The sequence below is a fragment of the Sinohyriopsis cumingii genome, chromosome 1 (assembly GCF_028554795.1).
Source record: "Sinohyriopsis cumingii isolate HCF-2022 chromosome 1, ASM2855479v2, whole genome shotgun sequence".
Lineage (NCBI taxonomy): Eukaryota > Metazoa > Mollusca > Bivalvia > Unionida > Unionidae > Sinohyriopsis > Sinohyriopsis cumingii.
This window is the reverse complement of record NC_142961.1, coordinates 77078656-77100263: the sequence shown is the minus strand read 5'-3', so window position 1 is coordinate 77100263 and position 21608 is coordinate 77078656. Positions and strand designations below refer to the sequence as shown.

Below are 21608 nucleotides of genomic sequence, written 5' to 3'. Positions count from 1 at the left end.
TCCACAAAATGCAACTTAAATCGTCAACATATCTTAATTTTTTTTTTAAATTTAATGTACCTATGTCTTTAAGAAGGAAAAATGAAAATTTATCAGGCTTTTTGCTGAGTCTCTTGATACAAAAGCAACAACATGCTTTCCCTCCAGTGCTGGATTACCAAATAGGCAGAGTAGGCACTGGCCTAGGTGTCCCATGTCAACGGATCAAAATAATATTAGGAGATAATCTGTGAGGGGGGCCCCAAGATTTTGTCTGCCTAAGGGCCTCCATAGGGTTTAATCTGGCACTGTTTCCCTCAGCTAATTTTAATAAGGATTCACACTGCCTTGCCTTTAATTGTAAATTGCAACCCAAACTACTTCCATGCATCCTCTTTACAATTTGCCACATTGTTTAGTTGTGTTAATATCTACATTATGAGATGTTATTTATCATGTGAAAAGCACATGACAAATCCATGGATGCTGGAAACATGTGACCAAAATATATAGATTGAGTGAAAGTCACATCTGATGGTTGCTCAATACTGATGGAATAAATATGTCAACAATAATTGAAGTATTTTACGATTGTTGAGATCCAATCACAAATGAACATAGACCGATACAAGTTTGGGGACTGATTTACTGGACCAAGAATAATTGAAATAAGGTGATAAATATAGCTTCCAAAGTACAAGCTAAGGGAACCAAATTCAAGTTCACCTCAATACTATGTGATTCATCCTCATTATTGAACTCAACTGTGATATTGATGATAAAAGGCCCATATTCCGAGTTTGATCAAAATCCGATCAGAAATATGGTATCCGAAGTAGTTACATGCCCAGTCAACTCGATGCAAGCGTAAATCAGAACTGGATTAGAAATATAGTTTTCTGGGTGAACCTCATTAATATAAACCTCATTATTATCTTGTTCATTATGAAAGTAGTTTGGGATCTTGATGGTATAAGCTCATAATCCAGATTTAAGCAAAACGGTTTCAGAGTTTACAGAGTTGTAAAAATTGTTAAGACATACAACAGATGCCAGTCTATACAAAAGCACACTGGCCTTATGGCAAGATGAGGTAAAAATAAATTACACATTGTAATAATAATTATATTTATTTCACAATAACAGGCATGAATCAAAATACAGCAACAGGTAACACCAGCTATCACAGAATTTTACCAATATGGGGTTTGTCTGCATATACAATTCCACACTCACTGCAAAACAAAACTCAAGATTCTAGATTTCTAAAATATTATAACTACACATCCTATTTTAGTTAAAATTTTTACAATTTTAGTAACATTTGTACAATTTGATATTTATTAGTTTCTTTGATTTGGTGTCAATGGTAGGGAGTATGTGAGTATTTTCTTGAAATTTATAAAGGCAAAATGCAATATTTCGTGTTTTGGAATTTTTCTTTTTACCTGGAATACATTTTACATAACGCAAGCCATTTCTATTCTGAATGACCAGATAAGATTTTCAGGTACAAGTGAAATTGTTTCAATTACCATATATACTCACTTATTGGTCACATACAACTACAAACAACATAAACCCTGATCTGTCACTGCACAATGTGCTGGCTGATCAGGGTGTTGTTTGTTCTACTGATTAGTCCTAACAAACTACATCGACCCAGAACAGCCAGTGCAATATGTAATTTCAGATCTGGGTCTGTGCAGTTTGCAACATGATCTAACTTATATGTGACTATTTAAGGTGATAAAATACGGTCTTCTCATGTAAAACATCATGAACTAGATCAGGAACCATTTTGAAGAAAAAAATCTTTAAATATTATCTAGTGGCTTAACTTAAAATTTTTTGCAGAGGTTTCATTTGTACCATACTGACAACCAGTCTTCTGTATATCTGAACATTTCATACCTGTCACATTGTTAATTTAAAACAATAAAATAAAATAGAGTGAACAACAGCACTAAAAGAGCAAGAATATTGAAAAATTAGAAAAATTAAGATACGGGTGAACAAAAATACATGTCATTTATAACGATAAATGTGTGACATAGCAGGATAAAATCATTAGGTACTCAACACTTTTCAGCATAAAAGAAGAATGAAATGAAAAATTAGGTTAAGATAATTGGTATTTTACTGAGTAATATGATTCAGTACAATTCAACATGTGTTTGAAGACACTTATACAAAATATAAGAGATACAAGTTTGCTGATACAATGGATTCTCTCAACATGATAAATTACCGAGAAATACTGCATCTTCTGACAACAATTTGAAGTTTGTAAAGGATAAATATTGAACAGAGACACAACTTGTTGAATCAAAATATTCAACTCCCTTTAATACACACTGTACTTAATGATGATACTACCTGCATGTATCCCTTTAAATACTATTGTACTTGATAATTTGACTAATAAGTAACAACTTCTGCGATGCTATAAAAAAAAATATGGAGGGATATATGTACAGTATCTTCCTAGACAGTGGCACATCAAACATTTCGTTACTTTGTATGTTTCACCTTGCTTTACTGATGGGGGGTATACAGTGTTACCTCTGTCTGTCCCATCACACCTTGGTTAAATTTGTGTTTATGTAATTTTAAGTACAGTGTGGCCCCACCATAACGTGAATTCGAATATAATGCAGTCATGGCGTGGCTCCTGAAATTTTTGTATATTCATTTGCACATGAAAAAATATTTTTTGTTGAAAGTACGTGAAACAGTGTATAAAAAATGTATTATCATTTTGGGGAAGATATCACATGAATTGGAATATAATATGATCATGGTGTGGTTCCTGAAATTTTAAATACATGTACGTGTATTTTTCTTGTACCAAGGAATTTTTTTTTTTTTTTAAGTACAAGAAATAGTGTGTAAAACGTTTATTATCATTTTGGTGAAGAGTTCGCATATGAATTTGAATTTAATACGATTGTGGCATAGCTTCTGAAATTTAACAATTTCACCAGGTTCTTGAAGTGTTATGCCAAAATAAACATTATCAGAAATGTTACTTATTACTGATCCATGAGTAAAGCCAGTAAGTTGTCTTTGTGATTGTCTTCAATTAATTCTTATACAATCATTGCTCAAACAATAGTTAACATGTGTTTCTTCTTTAACTGCAAACACAACCAAGCAGCAGACAATGTGGTGGTTGATAAAATTTAATAAACATCAAAAAATGAAGGCTGCCAACATGTTTGCTTGGCTTGGCGGTGTTATTAGACACTTTCAGTTGACCAGTAAATAATGTTCGCTTTATTAGTTGGAAACTGAAAGGGTACGAAATTGTACATGGGATCAGCTTAAACTTTTTATAAAAGTGACTCGTGACTATTGCAGGCCTAATGTACTTAGTTCTCAGGTTTTACATGTGTATGGTGTTTGCTTATGAACTCGTTATTAATTTCCTTTTTTTTATAAAAATATTTTACCATTATGGAAAAGCAAGTTCACAATGCAAGTCATTTTATGCACTTTGCGCAATGATTAGTACAGTAGTTTTCATGTTTCTTTCGATATTCCCAAAATCTGAAGTAAAAGTTACAAGCACGCTGAAAGCATGTGTTGACTGTTAATTATTCTTGCTGTAGTCATTCAAATGAAAAGGCGTATAAGCATTCATTATTGGAAATTTACAATGGATAAATGTATATGGAAACACATACGAGAAATTTTTAGCAGTATGAAATTTGTACAGACACAATTCATAGACCCTGGAATGTTGTTGTTGTTGTTGTAGTAGGGTTTAACGCCATTTTTCAGCAAACGATAGGCTATCCATGGCGGCCAGTATTAATGGTGGAGGAAAACCCCGGAAAGAACCACTGACCCATTAAAAGCTACTGGCAAGCTTTCTCACATACCCACATTGGCTGAATCCAAGACTCGAACCCACACAGACAGGTGAGATGGCAGTGATCCATAATGGCAAGTGCGTTATACCACTCGGCCACTCTGGGCCCCCCTTGGAACATAATAAACCATACACATGCTTCGTCTTTCTTAACCTAATTTTGCTGTTAATTTTTCCCATTGAATTCAGATGCATAATGATCTATGACAAAATTATTGAACAGTTTAAATATGTATGCAATTTTTGCAAAGGAATTACATATATTATGGATTAATTGCAAGCCCCAACGGTACGATATCAGATGGCAAGTAAATGGTGTTAATACTCTGTTCATGCTACATATTAGACGTTGAATTCAGACAATGATCTGGGACAATATTATAAATCTGTGCAATTTTTCAATGGAATTACATTCATTATGGATAAACTGCATGGCACGATAGTAAACGGTGTTGATACCCTATTCATCATATATATTAGACATGAATACACATATATGTGCCAATGAGTTGTTCTCTGAAAAAAGTAAAGTACTGCGTTATAGTGGGGTTCCACTGTAATGTGGTGGGGCTTTAGTGTTCCATGAACACATCTCTAATCTTAACAAACTCTACATAAAACTTATAGCAAGAAATTCTGAAGTACTTATCCTGAAAAGCTGAAAACTAGTTTGGAACATTTTTAAATACTTCTACAGAAATGTTAATGGCCTGACTTATTAAAAACTATATTTGCACAATTGTCATGGATGGGTCAAGTGGAAAAGTTAATATGCTAAACAACAATGTCTCTCTTCTCTGTAACACTAATCACATCAAAAACTTATTGATGATGTTGTCAATGAACCAGGTCTCTGTAAACTGAAGGTGGTCCGTGTCTGAGCTGAGGAAGTGAAGTCGACTTGTGCTGTTCAACACTTTCAGACCAAGCCAGTCCTGAAATTAAACAGATTATGCTGTAACTAACCCATAACATAATGTGTTCAGATTAAATGGTGCTATAGCACTAGAAGATATTCAGATTGGTTCTGTGCTGTAAAAGGCTTGTGGAGTAAACAGTTCTTCAATGGGAAACCAGTAGACCAACAGCACATATGATATATACTCATTTAAAGTAGAGCCCAACTGTATAAACCCAGATCTGTCTGAAAATCTGAGTGCTGACTGTTTTGATCTGTGATTTGCAGAAATCTTTGATGTACTGTTCCAATTAATTAAAATTGGACCCATTTTGTATTTATCACATTATGTCTCGTATCAAATCAAGGAAAGGAGGCAAAATGAAAGAATTGAAAGGCATACAAATCTGTATAATTATGTAAGTAACAACATTCAAGCATCTACCATTTAATTAATGGTTTATCCTAATCAGTCACAAATGTGATCAAGGATAGCATGGGGTCCAGACAAAGGCATACTTAGTTTCACTGACCAGGGTTCACTATGGAAAAAAAGAGATCCATAGTTTGTAGTGAATATAAAATTCCTAAATTGGTGGTGCTCTGAGGTTTGTGCAAGGATGAGCCGAAACTTCAATACTACTTGCAATGAAATCACAGCTTCAATATTTTACTGATAGAACAATAACAAAACCCAGTTTTGATGGTACTGTTTCTATATAAAAAATCTAGTTCAGTTTCTTAATCAACAATAACACTAGAATGTATCCACGCTCACATGCAAAAGCAGTGATGTAATACACAATGGTACATGTGATGAAGACTGAAATCTCTTTCAGTGATGTTTTCAATGATCATTGAAAAATAGATTATTTTAAAACTAAAGGTAATTTGTACCACAAAAAAAAACTTAATAAACGAAAGTTATTTATTAACAATTATTCCCAATACAAATTATAAAACAAGTAATTTACCATGTACACACACACATACACAATTGTGTTGACCAACTTGTGAGGACCTTGACATTTCCAACACCCAAAGAAGGAATGAAAGCATAGATTAGAAAACTGAATATAAGCTTTAACTGCAGTCCAGGCTACATGTGCAGGCCTGGCCCTAGGGCAAGGCAAACGAGGCAACTGCCTTGCAATGCAATTTTTTTGCTTGGGGCCCAGTGCTCATCGCTTGCTGCCTTTGGCCCACATGCTGCCTTGGGCCCCACACATCCAAAGGCCAGGCCTGTACATGTGCATTACTTCCTTTATCCTGTACATCACTTCCTTTATCCTGTACATCACTTCCTTTATCCTGTATGTCTCTTTAATGATTATGAGGACTACTCTTATTTGACTATCATTGTGAGGACCAATTACACTCAAAGTAACATCAACCTGATGGCTTGAACAATCTTTTTCTTGTGTTTCATTCATAACTTGCAGCAACATGAGAACACTTTAATATGAATGCTTAGGAACTAACTACAGACAGATACAAAACTTCAAACATTGTTTCACAACTTAATGACCTCTCTAACTATATGATTATTATAAGGAGGTATTTGTAAGAACTATATTTAAGCATTAAGAAATGACCACTAAGTTGAGAACTGAGAAATATAATGAATCAATAAAACCTTAGCATCAACTCAAGAGAGTGAAAATTTAAAAATTACAAAGCTATCTAAATTGTCAATTCACCCATAAAAGAATTTATATATTTTTTTCAAAAGTTCAGTTGTGAACAAAGCATTTCAATGACAAGCAGATGGTTTACCTGTGAGGACCTCAGTTTTGAAGTCAGAAAGCAGTTTCCTAAATGAGACTGGTTGTCATTCAAAGAATGCATCAAACTGAGGACTTGTGCTAGTAACTATTGATGTGAATTAAAATTATGAAAATTTTATTAAACACAGAGAAAGAAAGTGTGACAGAGAGGAGGGTTCTAATCAACTGGATACAGTCCTAGTTTTTTTTTAAGTTTTAGAACATAATCCACAATCATTTCACATATTTAAGAATGAGAATATATCATGTTCCAAGCTGATTATCAAAATCAAAATGCAAAGTGTTTGTATGCATTCTGTTACATTTAGTTTCAGATATCTTGTGCATGTACTCAATGCATCAGATCACAAGATGAACATCCCCTCACCAAAGATTAAATGCACAAGTTGAATCCCATAAATTCATAATTAGATCTATGTTTGTAAGACAAGTATGCCTCACCCCACCCCACCCCACCCCACCCCATGAACACCAAACATTCTGAACAAGAGTCCCATGAACAGTACATTATATGCTCAGCCTTTTAATAGTCAACAAACAATGCCTGGTAGTTAAACTTAATTTAAGGTTAAGAACTGTCACAGTGCACAAACTACATCACAGTAACCTGAATTCTGAAAAATGGTCAAGTACTCACATTTCTATCAGTTTCATGACTCCATTAACAGAGCCTGAGAAGCAAACTAGGCATAATTCTGTAACATCTGCATGTCCAAGTAGTCAAAGTAAAAAAGAGGTAGGATTTTGTTTCTAAACTGTATTCTATATTAATAAAGCTATACAGATATTCACATTTTCCTTCCAAGAATTTGATGTCATTAATGAATTAATACAAGAGCTGGCCACGACAACAGCTTGAGTTTGCCTTAGTGCTGCATTCCAAATCATGTGAAGAAATTTTGGACAAAATGGCAGTGAAATGAAAGGAAGTAAACAACTTCACTCAGGGGGTGGGGTCTAGGGTAAGCAAGGACGTATTTAAGGACATGCACACTATGTAAAGTGATACTATGGTAAGCTTGTACCAAGGGGCTCAACAAAAATGGCATCACATTAAAAAAATGTGCAGTATCTTTAATTCTAGGCATAAATAAGTCCAAATGACCTATCTCAATATCTTTGATTTTATGCATGAAATAATCTGCATTATAAGCAGTTGCTTCCAAATTGGATAAAAGGTCAAACTGTCTTTCTTTTAAACACTGATCAAAAAGCTTGCAAAATTTAATTTGCCTACATTAAATGTATTTAAATAATTCAAATAATTTGATACAAAGAAGTTCAAGTTTTCAAACTGCTAAGAAATGATGAAAAATCTGAACATTATTTAATAGTGAAAACTTATCATGCTGTCTGCATATGCAGAGAATCAAGCACTGTATCTGTATTATCATGCTATCTGCATATGCAGAGAATCAAGCATTGTATCTGTATTATCATGCTGTCTGCATATGCGGAGAATCAAGCACTGTATCTGTATTATCATGCTGTCTGCATATGCAGAGAATCAAGCATTGTATCTGTATTATCATGCTATCTGCATATGCAGAGAATCAAGCACTGTATCTGTATTATCATGCTATCTGCATATGCAGAGAATCAAGCATTGTATCTGCATTATCATGCTGTCTGCATATGCGGAGAATCAAGCACTGTATCTGTATTATCATGCTGTCTGCATATGCGGAGAATCAAGCACTGTATCTGCATTATCATGCTGTCTGCATATGCGGAGAATCAAGCACTGTATCTGCATTATCATGCTGTCTGCATATGCGGAGAATCAAGCACTGTATCTGTATTATCATGCTGTCTGCATATGCGGAGAATCAAGCACTGTATCTGTATATCATACTGTCTGCATATGCAGAGAATCAAACACCATATCTGTATTATCATGCTGTCTGCATATGCAGAGAATCAAGCACTGTATCTGTATTATCATGCTGTCTACATATGCAGAGAATCAAGCATTGTATCTGTATTATCATGCTGTCTGCATATTTTGTTATGGACCAATAAAACACTGAGGTTGCCCTATAATTCAAGTCAATTCTTATTTTACTCATCAATGGGACATGTACAAAATTTAAGAAAAGAAATACTTGAATTACTAGAAACCATTATATAATTTTGTATCAATGTCAGATATAAATAAAGCTCGATGCAATAAGACATTAAAAATTGTACAAGAAATAACTGTATATACTACACATTAGATTCTACAGAAAGTATGGATAAGGAATCTCAAGGTACAAATAAATTTGTTACTGTTATTACAAGGTGTACCCTACATGCATGTAGAGGTATGTTATTCTAAAGTAGCAGATTCTTAAAGGGTATAATTGAAATCAGTGTTTAACATTTTCTCTGCACATGCTTCGATACTGCAACTGTTATGTGCATCGTTTACAGCTGTAGTGGGCTTCACCCACAGCTGTAGTGTGCTTCATTCACGTAAAATGAAGATTCAAAATAAGACCATATAAAGTATTGATAAGCTGATTTGGAAAAGGGATAAAGTCAAGTTGTCATATGAGTGGCTAACTAATGATTTACTATGATTGGCTCTTTTGGACTAATATAATAAACAACTTAGAAAGACCCTTCTTGTTTCTTACCAGGCTGATCCTGTAGTTCTTGGTTAAATTGTTGATGTTGGCTTCATGATTTTCCAAAAGCACATGAAGAAAACCAATCAATATCACAGACACTATAAGCCTAATATAGCAAATTATCTTCTGCCATTATTATATGGCATAGCTTTTATATAAAAAAAGAAGAATTACCATTAACAGTAGCACACATAAGTTATTATTGTTATAAATATTAGTGTACATTACACTGACAATGTAAAGAAGCATCATTCTGAATGGCTGACAGACGAGCTAAAGCCAAACACCCTGATTGGCTGATGTTTACATGCCTTTTCTAGTCACACCAAGGGAAGGCACTAAATTGTACTACACATATACAGACTTTACCAACTTTGAGATAACTTTCACAGTAACATATCAATCATCTCCAATGATCATTCTGAATCTATTTCCAAACACACATTTAGAGAACTGGTGTGCAACTCCTTGAAATGTAGTTACTTCCTCAAGATGATGGTATGCAACACAAATCAGGTCCTCACACCCATATAAAAACATACACACACCCTCTCTCATCTCATGGTTGATTTCCATCTCTTAAGTTTTCAATGGTATTGCAAAAGCTTGTACTGTCACTTATGCTGTGATCAATATTTTTCACCCCTTTGTGTTCGAGTTATTGAGGGAGTGTTGTCTTTGGGTTTCCGCAAGCACTGATTGACCCTGTCATTGACTAATTAATTTGATATGTAATGTGTACTGTTGTAACCAACAGAAAAGTAGTAGGCTAAGCAAGACAAATAGGTTTGTTCTGTGGCAGCTTTGTTTCATTTTCCTAGAAGTGGCTGCTTATGATGGGTTTGACTATACTCTAATGTCATTAGATTCATAATTAATTATATTTGTGTCTTTGAAGTCCAACACCCATTTAATTTTTGTAGTTGTCATCTGATTTATCATTTAACTGCTATTACCTCTGTGTACAGCGGGGTCTCAAAAAGGTTGTTTATGTCCTTTGCTTGTCCAGGTTTGTAGAAACCAAACCACTGAAGAGAAAATGACAAAATTAAAGCAATTCATTCTATTTGATTTGAAAATTTAAAAATTTCATTTTAAGTACTACCTATAAGTTTGAAGATTATTAAAACCTGAATTCAATATGTCTTAGTTTGTAAAAATAAAAGACTAATTAAATTCAATTAAGTAACTTACAATCAACAATAGTACATTAAATGAACTGATAATCTCCTGGCTTTCCAGAATTTCAAGTTGATATCATTTCTTCTTTTTAATTGTAGAGTACTGAAGCCATCTCTGTATTCTCGAGTAATAAGATTTTCAAATTAGCCACTATGGCAGACATACCAGACCTACAATCAGAACAATTTTAATTTAGGCTAAACTGGACACCATTAGAACACTTTTGGTGAAAACCACATCTTTATAAGACCATCCCTTCTGAAGAATTAGTGACAAGATTTGCAATATGTTCATTGTGGCAGTCAGTTCAGCACCATTTTTATTCGGGACCAACAAGATAGTATAATTAGTCTTTTGGTGATAACCCCATGCTGATGTGGCATTCCATTTAACAGAAACATAAATAACAAGATTTCAAGATGGTTGCCATGGTGGGCATATTGGATATCAGATGGACACCATTTTCATTTAGACATCACAGAAGTCTTCTGGTGAAAATCCAATTCTGATATGATTTTCAATCTAGGAGGGGTAGCAATAAGATCTTGGATTGAAAACAACTAACACTTGAATTGAGAAGATTATAATTTAATTAATATGAAGATTTCATGTAGCAGGTTATTTCATTGGCCAAAATGACATCATATTACCACAGTCACTTAAGAATATATCTGAATGAACCATCTAAACTTTCAAGTGATAAAAATAGCAGCATGCAACCAACTAACCAAACTTAAACCAAAATCAACGGCAACCAATATAGTAAAATGATTCAATTATGCAAATTTGTACCTTTGCAAAAACCAATCAAAATGAAAAATTGAACAACTGCAATCTCCCGTTTGGTCAATAAATCTTCAAACATGCATTGGAGGCACAGACTGGGTCCAATTTACTTTCAAAAATTTTAGATGTGACACTGGTTTTTGCAAAGTTAAGGGCACTTAGTGCTGACTCTCTGAATCTTTCAAAATTACCATGTACAAAGAAAGCTGTGACTGCAGAGATGCAAAACAAGTGAGATACATGGTTATGCCTGAATTAGTGACAAAGATACAAATTTAAAGGGAGATAATTACCTCACTCTCTTTTGGGTCAACCATAGTGTCTTTCAGAAATTGGACCATCACAAAATTCTTCAGTTTCTCCAGGTTAGCTTTATATGTTGGGTTCTTGACCTTGCAAATTATTTATATAGAAATGAAAAGCATATTTAAATGATGAGCAATTGTTTTACCATAGGCATACATTCACAACATAGGCATACTACACAGTCCCACAATGGGCATATTACACATTCCCACCAAAGGCATACTATGCATTCTCACCATAGGCATACTTTGCATTCCCAACACAGGCATACAATACATTCCCAAAATAGGCATACTATGCATTCCCACCATAGGCATACTACACATTCCCACCATATGAACACTATACAGTCCCACCATAGGCATACTACACTGTCCCACCATTTCAATACTCTGTATACAAGTGTTACGTACATCTGATTTAATTCATATTTATTTTAATTTAATTGTTTTTCAGTTTTAAATTTTGTATTCTATTATATGCTGTTATAATGTAAATTTATTCACTGGAGATGATATTTTTCTAGAAAATCGGTTGACCTGAATCATTCTTTTCATAAACACCAGGTGTTGGCCTGGATGCTTACCTTGATTCAAAATTAGTAAACAAAGTTCTATTTTTATTTTAAAATGATCGATTGTTGTCAAGGTCATGATAGGGCTTTGGGCTTAAGATGTAAACAACTTTTTTATTTTTTATTTCTTAGAGAAAATTATTGGTCTAATCAAGGCCATATTCTGTGTACGTGGTATAAACATGATCACGTGACCCCCTTCTGATTTCGCAACTTGGGGGAATTTCGAAACTGCGTCTTATAATACAAAATAACCTTTGTTTTAGAGAGAGATCTCTCAGTTTGGGGCTTTTTACACTGATGTCAAGTTAGTTTGATGTAGCCAGATTTTGAGTTAATTTTCTTTAGATCAGTTGGATTTCAAAAGGATTAATTCTTTTTTTTCTCTGGAAATATTTTGAGGAGTGCTCACAATGAGATTTTGGAAAGACATTGCTTACAAATTTAATTTGAATTTCCAACACCGGAGTGCCATTATTTTTATTTCTACAAGGAACGTAGATAAGCACAGTAATGACCACAGCATACGTCATCATCATCCATCTTGGATTTTCCATCAGGATTTGAACTTGAAACTATTAGAACATTTGTTACAAGGACTTTTGCAAAATAATTTGTGGATTATTCTTCGATTATTTTTGGATTTGATTCTTAAAACCGTAAGTTCTTCTTTTTTCATTTTTACAGAATTTTTCCAGGAAAATAAATTATTTGTTAACTTTTAAAAAGCTGTTTTTTTCCCTCTATCTGTGTTACTGTTTATTCGAGCCTAAACAAGTAACACAAGCTAAAACAGGGACTAGTATTCTAATTTTAAAACAATATTAAATAAAAGATGTGTCTTCTCTGCTTTAATATATTCTTTTAAAAAAAGCCAATGTTTGGTCCATTAAGGATAGAATACTTCTATATGAAGGAAAGACCTACACATGAGTATTTCGTTATAATATAGGTAGATAGGTAGATAGGTAGGTTGATTATAGTGTGTGTGATTTGGATTTTTAACATAGCTTTAACAATTTTTCAGTCAAGTTGATTATAGGTAATACTATATACATGTAGGCAGGAAAATAAATTAATTAATAAAGGCTTTACCTAGATATGTATGTATTTTAAAAATGCTAACCTTACAAAGATGATAATGATGTTAAATTCTATCATAATGAAATCAATTAAATCTACTAAAGGCCATGGTGGACAAAGGTAATTATTTGTATCTTCGCATCATTCATAAAGCCTAGTTTTGAAACAAAACATAATTCCAAGTGTATAATATACAATTAACTCTTACAACAGAATTTTCAAATATACGCAAGTCAAATTAATGAAAACAAACTTTTATTATATATATTTTAGTGGCAAATTATTCACCATTATTGCTAAATATTTCACTGAATCATAGAAAGCAATTCTCTGGTAGCCACCATAGATATGCATGTCCTGCACTCAGCACCACTTCAAAAGTGGGCAGTGTTTATATGTGTACAATGTCACGGCCTAACTGAATGACCTCATACTGCTTACATTTTGACAATTTATTCATTGTTATATTGTGACTCGTCTTCCATCATTTATTACTGCTACAATATATTATCTCCCTGGCCTAACAACAACCAACACAAGTACATATTTATTTTCTCAACAATAAAACAGATGAGTGCAGAACATTATTTCCATGAGATATGTAATCAATAATACATACAAGCATGGCAAAACATCTCATTGTGTCCAAGATCATCTCATTCAGTGAATCTAACCTGCTGACATTCATGAATTATTCATAACCATTATGAAAACATATATCATCCTCGATGTGTTCTAGAATCTAACAGAAAAATTGCTTTGCTCACATTTTCCTGATTGATATCTGCCAAGAAGATACTGGCTTTTCTGTACTCGTCCTCATTCAGTGGATCATGCCAATACTCGGCTTGAACTAGGCTGTGGATGGGAATCGGAATCAATAGCATGCATTCAGAAGAACCACACTATAATGCATAACAGTCATGTCAAGGTTATAAGCTATAATGCATATTGTTATGACACAGTCATGTCATGGTTCCATCCTATAATGCATATTGTTATAACACGGTCATGTCAATGTTCCATCCTATAATGCATATTGTTATAACACAGTCATGTCATGATTCCATCCTATAATGCATATTGTTATAACACAGTCAGGTCATGGTTCCATCCTATAATGCATATTGTTATAACACAGCCATGTCAAGGTTCCATCCTATAATGCATATTGTTATAACACAGTCATGTCAAGGTTCCATCCTATAATGCATATTGTTATAACACAGTCATGTCAAGGTTCCATCCTATAATGCATATTGTTATAACACACTCATGTCAAGGTTCCATCCTATAATGCATATTATTATAACACAGTCATGTCATGGTTCCATCCTATAATGCATATTGTTATTGTTACATGATTAGGCTCTTACAAAACGTAACAAGAAAAGAGTGAAGACAACAAGCTTTAACAAATTTAACAAATAATTTATTTCCCTAGAAAAACAAGATAAAAGTGAGAAAAAGAACTTACGGTATGAATCAAATCCAAAACTAACCCAAGAATTAATAAATAAAAGCCCTAGTAATAAAAAGTCCAAATGAAACTGAGTTCGAATCTGGATGAACTGACCTCTATTCCAATAAAAAAATTTATATTACAATAGCATGCAATAGAATAAAAAAATTAAAACTTTCAAACAAACAAATTAAATCAATATAAATTAAATCAAATATACATAACAGTTATAACACAGTCATGTCATGGTTCCATCCTATAATGCATATTGTTATAATACAGTTCCTCCTCTTTATAAACTCCCAAGGGTTGACGTTTAGACCAAATGGAAGAGCTTGGAACTAGTAGATATTCCCTCAATATGCAAATCATAGGAATCTCCATGATGATGCATGGATAGACATATGAAAGTATGTACCTGTCAGATCGATACTGATGGTGAATTCATCCCTCCAATGGAGAGTAAAACTGTTCTTTCTCCATCTTTAATTTTGATAGAACTATGTATTTCTTCAAATGGCTTAGGTCAATGACTTGCCTGAGCTTGTCATTGACTTTTTTCATAAAGAAAGGCCTAGAATAGAACCCTGATGACTGCAGTTTCCGAACAATCCCCACCACTAACTTGTCAACTAATGACGAGATCCCTGCTGTATAATTTTGTCCTTCTCAGACAGTATGTTCATCCTGAGCAGGATGGACAAAAGTTGTGGGTTTGGATAAACCAAATCTGAAGTCCCTCCAAAACAACTTGTTTTGTGGAATCAGAGCAATTCAGTGAGGGCTGAAATACAGAAGTCTTGTATCCCCTGGTAGTCTGTCTCTGGACAGACAAAATGGAGAGTCAATGGTGAGAGTTAGGAGGTTGGGGAACAAGAACCCTTGTCCCCTCTATAAGGTTACCTCCTAAACCAAGGAGATTGTTGCCTACTGACATCTGAGTGGGATTGAGAATGGTTCCATGATTGGGAGAGCAAATTAACCCTTATCTGTTTTCCAATCATCTTTCCTCTGAGGATGATACTGATTAGATTTATAGGACTGTTAAGGCTGCACAGCAAATTGGAGGGACAGTTCATGAGCTGCTTGTCTCACTTCCTTGAATTTTACTCCAAACAGCAATGGCAATCCAAACGGTTTCAGCCACAATGCCAGGGCATGATGCAGCCTAAGTGATGGTGAATGGAGACATGCATCTCTGTTAATAAATTTCACAATTCTAGTCATTGCGGCATAACTTTCACCCTTATTTTGGGCAAGCTGGAAATTGCTAACAAGATCAAATCTAACAATGATGATGTGGCTACAGTATTACTTACCAGTTTCAATGTTGTTTGAAACATGTTATCAACTTTACAGAAAATATCAGCAGTCATCCTAACAGCTGCTAAACTGTTGATTATGGAGCTCAGTCTAAAAGGCACCTGAGTGCATCTTCTACCAGCCTGATGAGAAAGTTGCTCTTAATTGGCTCTCTAAAAAAAAAGCTTCAGAACTGCCTGGATTACTGTGTAATAATTGTATCATCTTTTCCTGGACCAGGTGATGCATCGATAGTTCTAATAATGGTGTGCAAAACTGTGAGGATGGAAGAACTGCAGCATCTTGCTCCTCCAATTCTGCTAATATAATGGTGGCAGATGGTGTCCGCACAAAACTCACAGCTGAATCCATCCTGGGGTGGATACCCAAATTGTCAGGCTCCTTGATGTGAGATTTATCAGTTTTGTCCGTTTTTTTTTAACATGCTTCCAAAGGACAGTTGGCCAGATATCCTCTGACCAGACGGCACAAAAACTGCAGGTCGCAGTTGATGTGTATTTTGAGTAGGTAAGGCACATGTCGTGTGGCCTTGGTGGCCTTTAACTTCTTCTATTTGGGTCATTTTGTTGTCATCATTTAACAGAAATAACAAGAACAACAAAAAATTAATAAATTAACAAGTCCAATGTGTTCATAATTTGCAAAACCAACACTTGTTAATAGCTGAGTGAGCAAAAACTAGTTAGCACTAATATGTGAACCAGTAACAGGCATCCATGATAATATGATGGAGCATATGGTCATAATAACTGAAACCCATGAATGTGACAAATTCACACAAAAATTGCTCAGAATCAAAATATAATGTATACCGCCTGTAGTAGCTTCCTTCCTATACAGTAAAAACCCAAATAATGGGACAGATGGTTTGAAAACCATGGAGATAACATAATTTTTGGGAGGTCTACAGTATGATGCTACCTGTACAGTATCAAAAGTTTAAACTATTGATACCTGGCAGTGGTAAGGATAGGTAATGGGCAGGAGTTTGTGTGTGATTTAGATTTTTAACGTAGCTTTAAAAAAAAATCAGTCATATCGCTACGATGTCTGCAGTGTGGCAGTTTATAGTGATGCCTTGCACAGGGGCATCATGTCGCAGACATGTAGCATGATGTCCCACCCAGTCACATTATCCTGACACCAGGCCGACCAGTCCTAACACTAACCTCTTAATGCAGAACGTCAAGCAAGGTAGCTGTTAGTACCATTTTTGTAAGCCTTTGGTATGACTTGGCCAGGAATCGAATCCACGACCTTCCACATCTGAGGCAGATGCTCTAATCACTAGGCCACCGAAGCGGTTTGTGGGCAGGAGTTACAGCCCTTCATATGTATTACAGATACAGAAAAGACACTTATTTTTCTATACATTACTGTGATCAGGGAATGTATCTGAAGGCGAAACCTCCCAAGTTGATCTGACCATCCACAAAGGAGGGGTAGCAATAACAAGATTTTCCAGAAGGCCGCTGTGAAGGCCACATTGGATGTTCAAACAGCAACATTTTCATTGAGGTCCAACAATACTTCAGGGTAAATGTGTGTGCAAAGTTTCCTGGCAATCTGTCAGGTAGTTTAGGAATGAACTGCCACTAATATCAATAACTTGGAGACAACTATTGTTTTCAGATTTGCTGAATTTGATCAAATTATAATGGCGGTGATACAGATTTCAAATTCAGTATTGAGCAGTAACTGGGGTCCATAACTGCTGACTGCATTATTTAACTGAATGCAGTATAGTGAGAATGACCAGCAAATCTGTGGAAAGACAAAATACTAAGCTTCCTGAGATTTTCATTCCACCCATATTGTCATCCATTTGATAAATCAATTCAAGTTCAATGGTCTTCAGTTACAATTAGCATTTAATGGATCTTAAAAGTTCTACATTCGCAAGAAATAATTTTGGTCATTGGGTCTGAAGTAGTATCATGTTATCAAACTTGCCAACTCTAACAAGACCACCTCAGTAAGGCAGTCAATTTTATTTTTTTATTTTTCAGTAAAGTGTAACAAAATATCATGTACTGCTATTGTCAAGTTGAAAAACATGCATTTAAAAGTTCAAAAATGTGATCTGAGACTACAGCAATGGTAAACATTATGTTCAACAAAAAAGTTTGTAAAGTACACTTAGACCTTAATTACCTTAATTACCTCCGGTACAGTTTCAGAAGCTGCAGTTCCAAATCATATGGAGCTCAATGCCTTTTTGCTATTTCTCATTGTGTATGGGATTTTACAGCAGGAACATTTCACATTTTAACAATCTAATTAAATTATATATAAATAGGGTGCAGCAAATTATTCTTAGATGAGTCACTGACTTTCAATTTCTAAGTCTGTAACACGTTAAAATATATTAGGAGTGGAAAATATAAATGATCTTACTGGTTCTGTATATAGCTGGAAAAAAGAAAGAAAGCTATATTAAATTATTTGAACAAAGAAAGCTATATTAAAGTACTTCAAAAAAGAAAGTTATATTACTGTAATAAAAATCCCATGATATATTAAATGATAAAAAAACAAATTATTCAAAATAACCACAACCAAATACCACATTATTATTTCTTTCAAATTTGGATAAAAATGTAAAATACTTAAATCATAACTATTAGTTACTCAATAATTTCAAATCACAAAATATTATCATCTCATACTTTCCTGGCAGGCTCTAGTCATAAAATGCTTCCAGTTAAACGGGAAGGCCTTTTTTCCCTCATATATAATGTATACAATAAAAATGCAATTTTGTCCTTCTTCCTGAGAAGATTTATATTTTTATGTAGTGGAGAGTCTAATTTCATTGTATTTCTAATATGTAGTGTTTTTGCAAGAACTCAACAGAATTCTACAAAAGTAATACTGATATTATATTTTTGTATGAACCCACTGTAGGCAAGGAACAAAAATACACATTTTTCACACAATTTCTTCAGAAAGATTGTGTTATCATTTATCTTGATATATTTATTATACCCAAATGGCACTGATAACATTTGTTCAGGAGTTGTGGTGGGACAGTCATCCAATTCTGACCATGCAAAAAATATATCTTTCCAAAAACTCTTAAAATTCTGTGAAACTATGTGGAATCCTTCTTTCCTAACCCCTCCCACAAACACCATATATTGTCCCCTACAGACTCTTCAAGAACATCTAAAGTAAGAAGTTTCCATAATGAATGCTTAAGTGGATCAATACATTATTTTATCCGTGTAATCTTAAGTGTATGACAAAAAGATTGAATGTGTGGCATCTTGAGCTCAACATCTTGATAGTCATCGACTAAAAGATTCCTTTTAATTTTGTCATATTTTCCACTTCAAAGCAAATTAATAAAGACTATTGGAATATGCTGGATGATTTTCTTTAGAGGGTCAGGAAGTACCATAAAACAGTAAACAAGCACATCCAAAGCTAAATATTTTATTACAATGGTTTTTCCAACAATGGACAGATTTTTAAAAGACAAATTAGCAATTAATTTTGTTAAACTAATTCAGTTTTCTCTGTATAATTTACTACAGCAGTATTGTTTTTAATCAAGTCAAATTTAAGAAACATAAAACAACAAGAGTAATACTTTTTGCTGTGCTTAATTCTTCACCACCAGCCCCTTTTTGTCAACAAACTGTATGACCTGGATTTTGTTAAGTTCACCCCCAATCAACATCATTCTCATTTTTTTTAAAGAAAAATGTTCAGGTCTTTACCAAATATTTTCCAGGATGAAATTAATTCTTTCAAGGTTCATATATGACTATTTCTAAATGGAAATAAAGAAAATTTTATCCAAGAAAAGTGCATTTTTCAAATCAAAAGATGTTTCTATTTCTAGATTCACCCACAACAACTGAATCAGACATTTGACCATGTATTAACATATAAAACATATCACAACAAGCAAGTTTTACTGCTGAAAATTCATAAAAATTTGCACATTAAGTCATTTCAATTTACAGAATAAAAATGTTAACTTTGCTTTGCTGAACTGCATTATGTTGGTATGAGGAAACAAGAATAGAATGAACAATTGAAATTAGTTTTGTTTTCTTCAAACTTCTAATTTTTCAAAGAAATCAGAATAATCAGTTGTAAAGGAAGACTGCAATGTCTCAAGTAGAATATCTATTAACTGACACAGCATTTAATTACTGAAAACAAATGTTATTGTTTTCAACAAACTCCAAACCGTATGCAAGGGTTTGGTACATGTACCACTTGAAATCTATAATAGCATGATATACAAAGTAAACATTTCCTAACAGAGTATAAAAACACTACAAATGCAAAGTATGCTTATGTTGTAAATTAAAATGTTTTAAACCCTGAATTAATCTGTGCCAGTAAAAATAAAAACTAAGAACATTTTTCAAATGAATTGAACTCCTCAAGACAATTTGGTTAAAAAATCCATCACTTAAAAGGCCCAAATGACAAAGGGTTGATTTAAATTTTGACAAAAAGACCATCAAAATTATATCCTACTTCATAAAAAAGGATAGAATTTTCTGTAGAATTCAATTATGTCTGATAGACCAGTTCCCAAACCTGTGTTGATACTCACAGAGTGTCATTTGTTTCTATTACTTTACCTAATACATAATACAAGGGGCAATATTTCTCTAATTTCTCCTGTAAGAAATGACACGGATATTTGAAAGCTACATCTCAAACAGTGTAAGGATTTAGCATCAATGTTCAGCTCAAAGATTCAACATTTGAGGCTATATCAAATCGGACTTCCTGCTCTATCTATAAGCAATGGCTGCCCATTTTTCACAAAGGCTGGGAGTGGCCAAGGTTACCGGTGATAATAAGCTGGATAATTTATCTTTAAAACTCTCCAAGATCACAAGTCACAGATATTTTGTCTTCTTGTATGACTGAATGGTCTTCATACCTTCTTCATTAGGACACTGATATGGAGCTGTCTGTAGATAAACCAGTCTACTAGATGAATCTAATCAAATGACTACTTGGATTGACTATACAAATATGTTTACAGCAGGCATCCAATTGATCCATATCGTAACATTCAAATATTCTGGTCAAAACTCAATCAATTTAAACTCCAATCAGTTCAGTTATAAGACTATTATATAACTGTTTCTGTAATCAAGTGGTGGCAGAAAATTCTCAGGTTTTTACCTGATTTTCATCAATATTTGCAACAATTAAGGACTTTTCATGGTCGGAATTTTTTAAAATCATTTTTTCCAACTTTGTCCCAATTTCTCTGTAGTGAGGGAACCCTGAATCAAGAGCAGCAGGAAACTATCTTACATTGAGGGAAATATTGTCATCCGCTAAAAAGGTACTGACTTATTAGGTAATAAGTGTTAATAATACACTGGACAACAAATTTTTACAAAAGTCATGTTACTGAAATAAAATTAGTCAATTCTTATCAATTTTTATGTGCTGAACACGAATATGACAGTCAAATTGCAAAATTGGCTCTAGTTTTTTTGTAATCTGCAAGAAATTAATGTTTACATAACGAAATGCATTCCAATAGTAAAAGGTCAACTGTAATAGCCTACCTATAAAAAATCAAGTCATTGACTACATCTTAGATTTCTTCACCTGTCTCTTGTACAGCTGTTCGGGAGCATCTCTGAGGAGTGTCCAGCAGTAGTCAGCCAGCATTGTAGTGGACCATTTTCCCTGGTATCTTTGTTCCATTGTTGCGATATCTTGATGAAAACGTTCGCCGTGTTC

At 33.9% G+C, this 21608-nt stretch overlaps 1 protein-coding gene across 1 annotated transcript in view; it reads right to left on the bottom strand.

Annotated features, from left to right (window-relative positions):
- Positions 1-1090: 1090 nt before the first annotated feature.
- The window catches only part of LOC149807163 (palmitoyl-protein thioesterase 1-like), a 40806-nt gene continuing 20288 nt past the window's right edge, over positions 1091-21608 (bottom strand). Inside the window, exons 6-10 of the mRNA XM_089962935.1 lie at positions 18270-18284; positions 13855-13945; positions 11418-11516; positions 10113-10184; positions 1091-4791 (exon numbers count right to left, since the gene is read on the bottom strand). Of these exons, the coding sequence (XP_089819061.1) occupies positions 4666-4791; positions 10113-10184; positions 11418-11516; positions 13855-13945; positions 18270-18284 (403 nt within the window). The 3' untranslated portion in view covers positions 1091-4665. The remainder of the gene's footprint in view (positions 4792-10112; positions 10185-11417; positions 11517-13854; positions 13946-18269; positions 18285-21608) is intronic.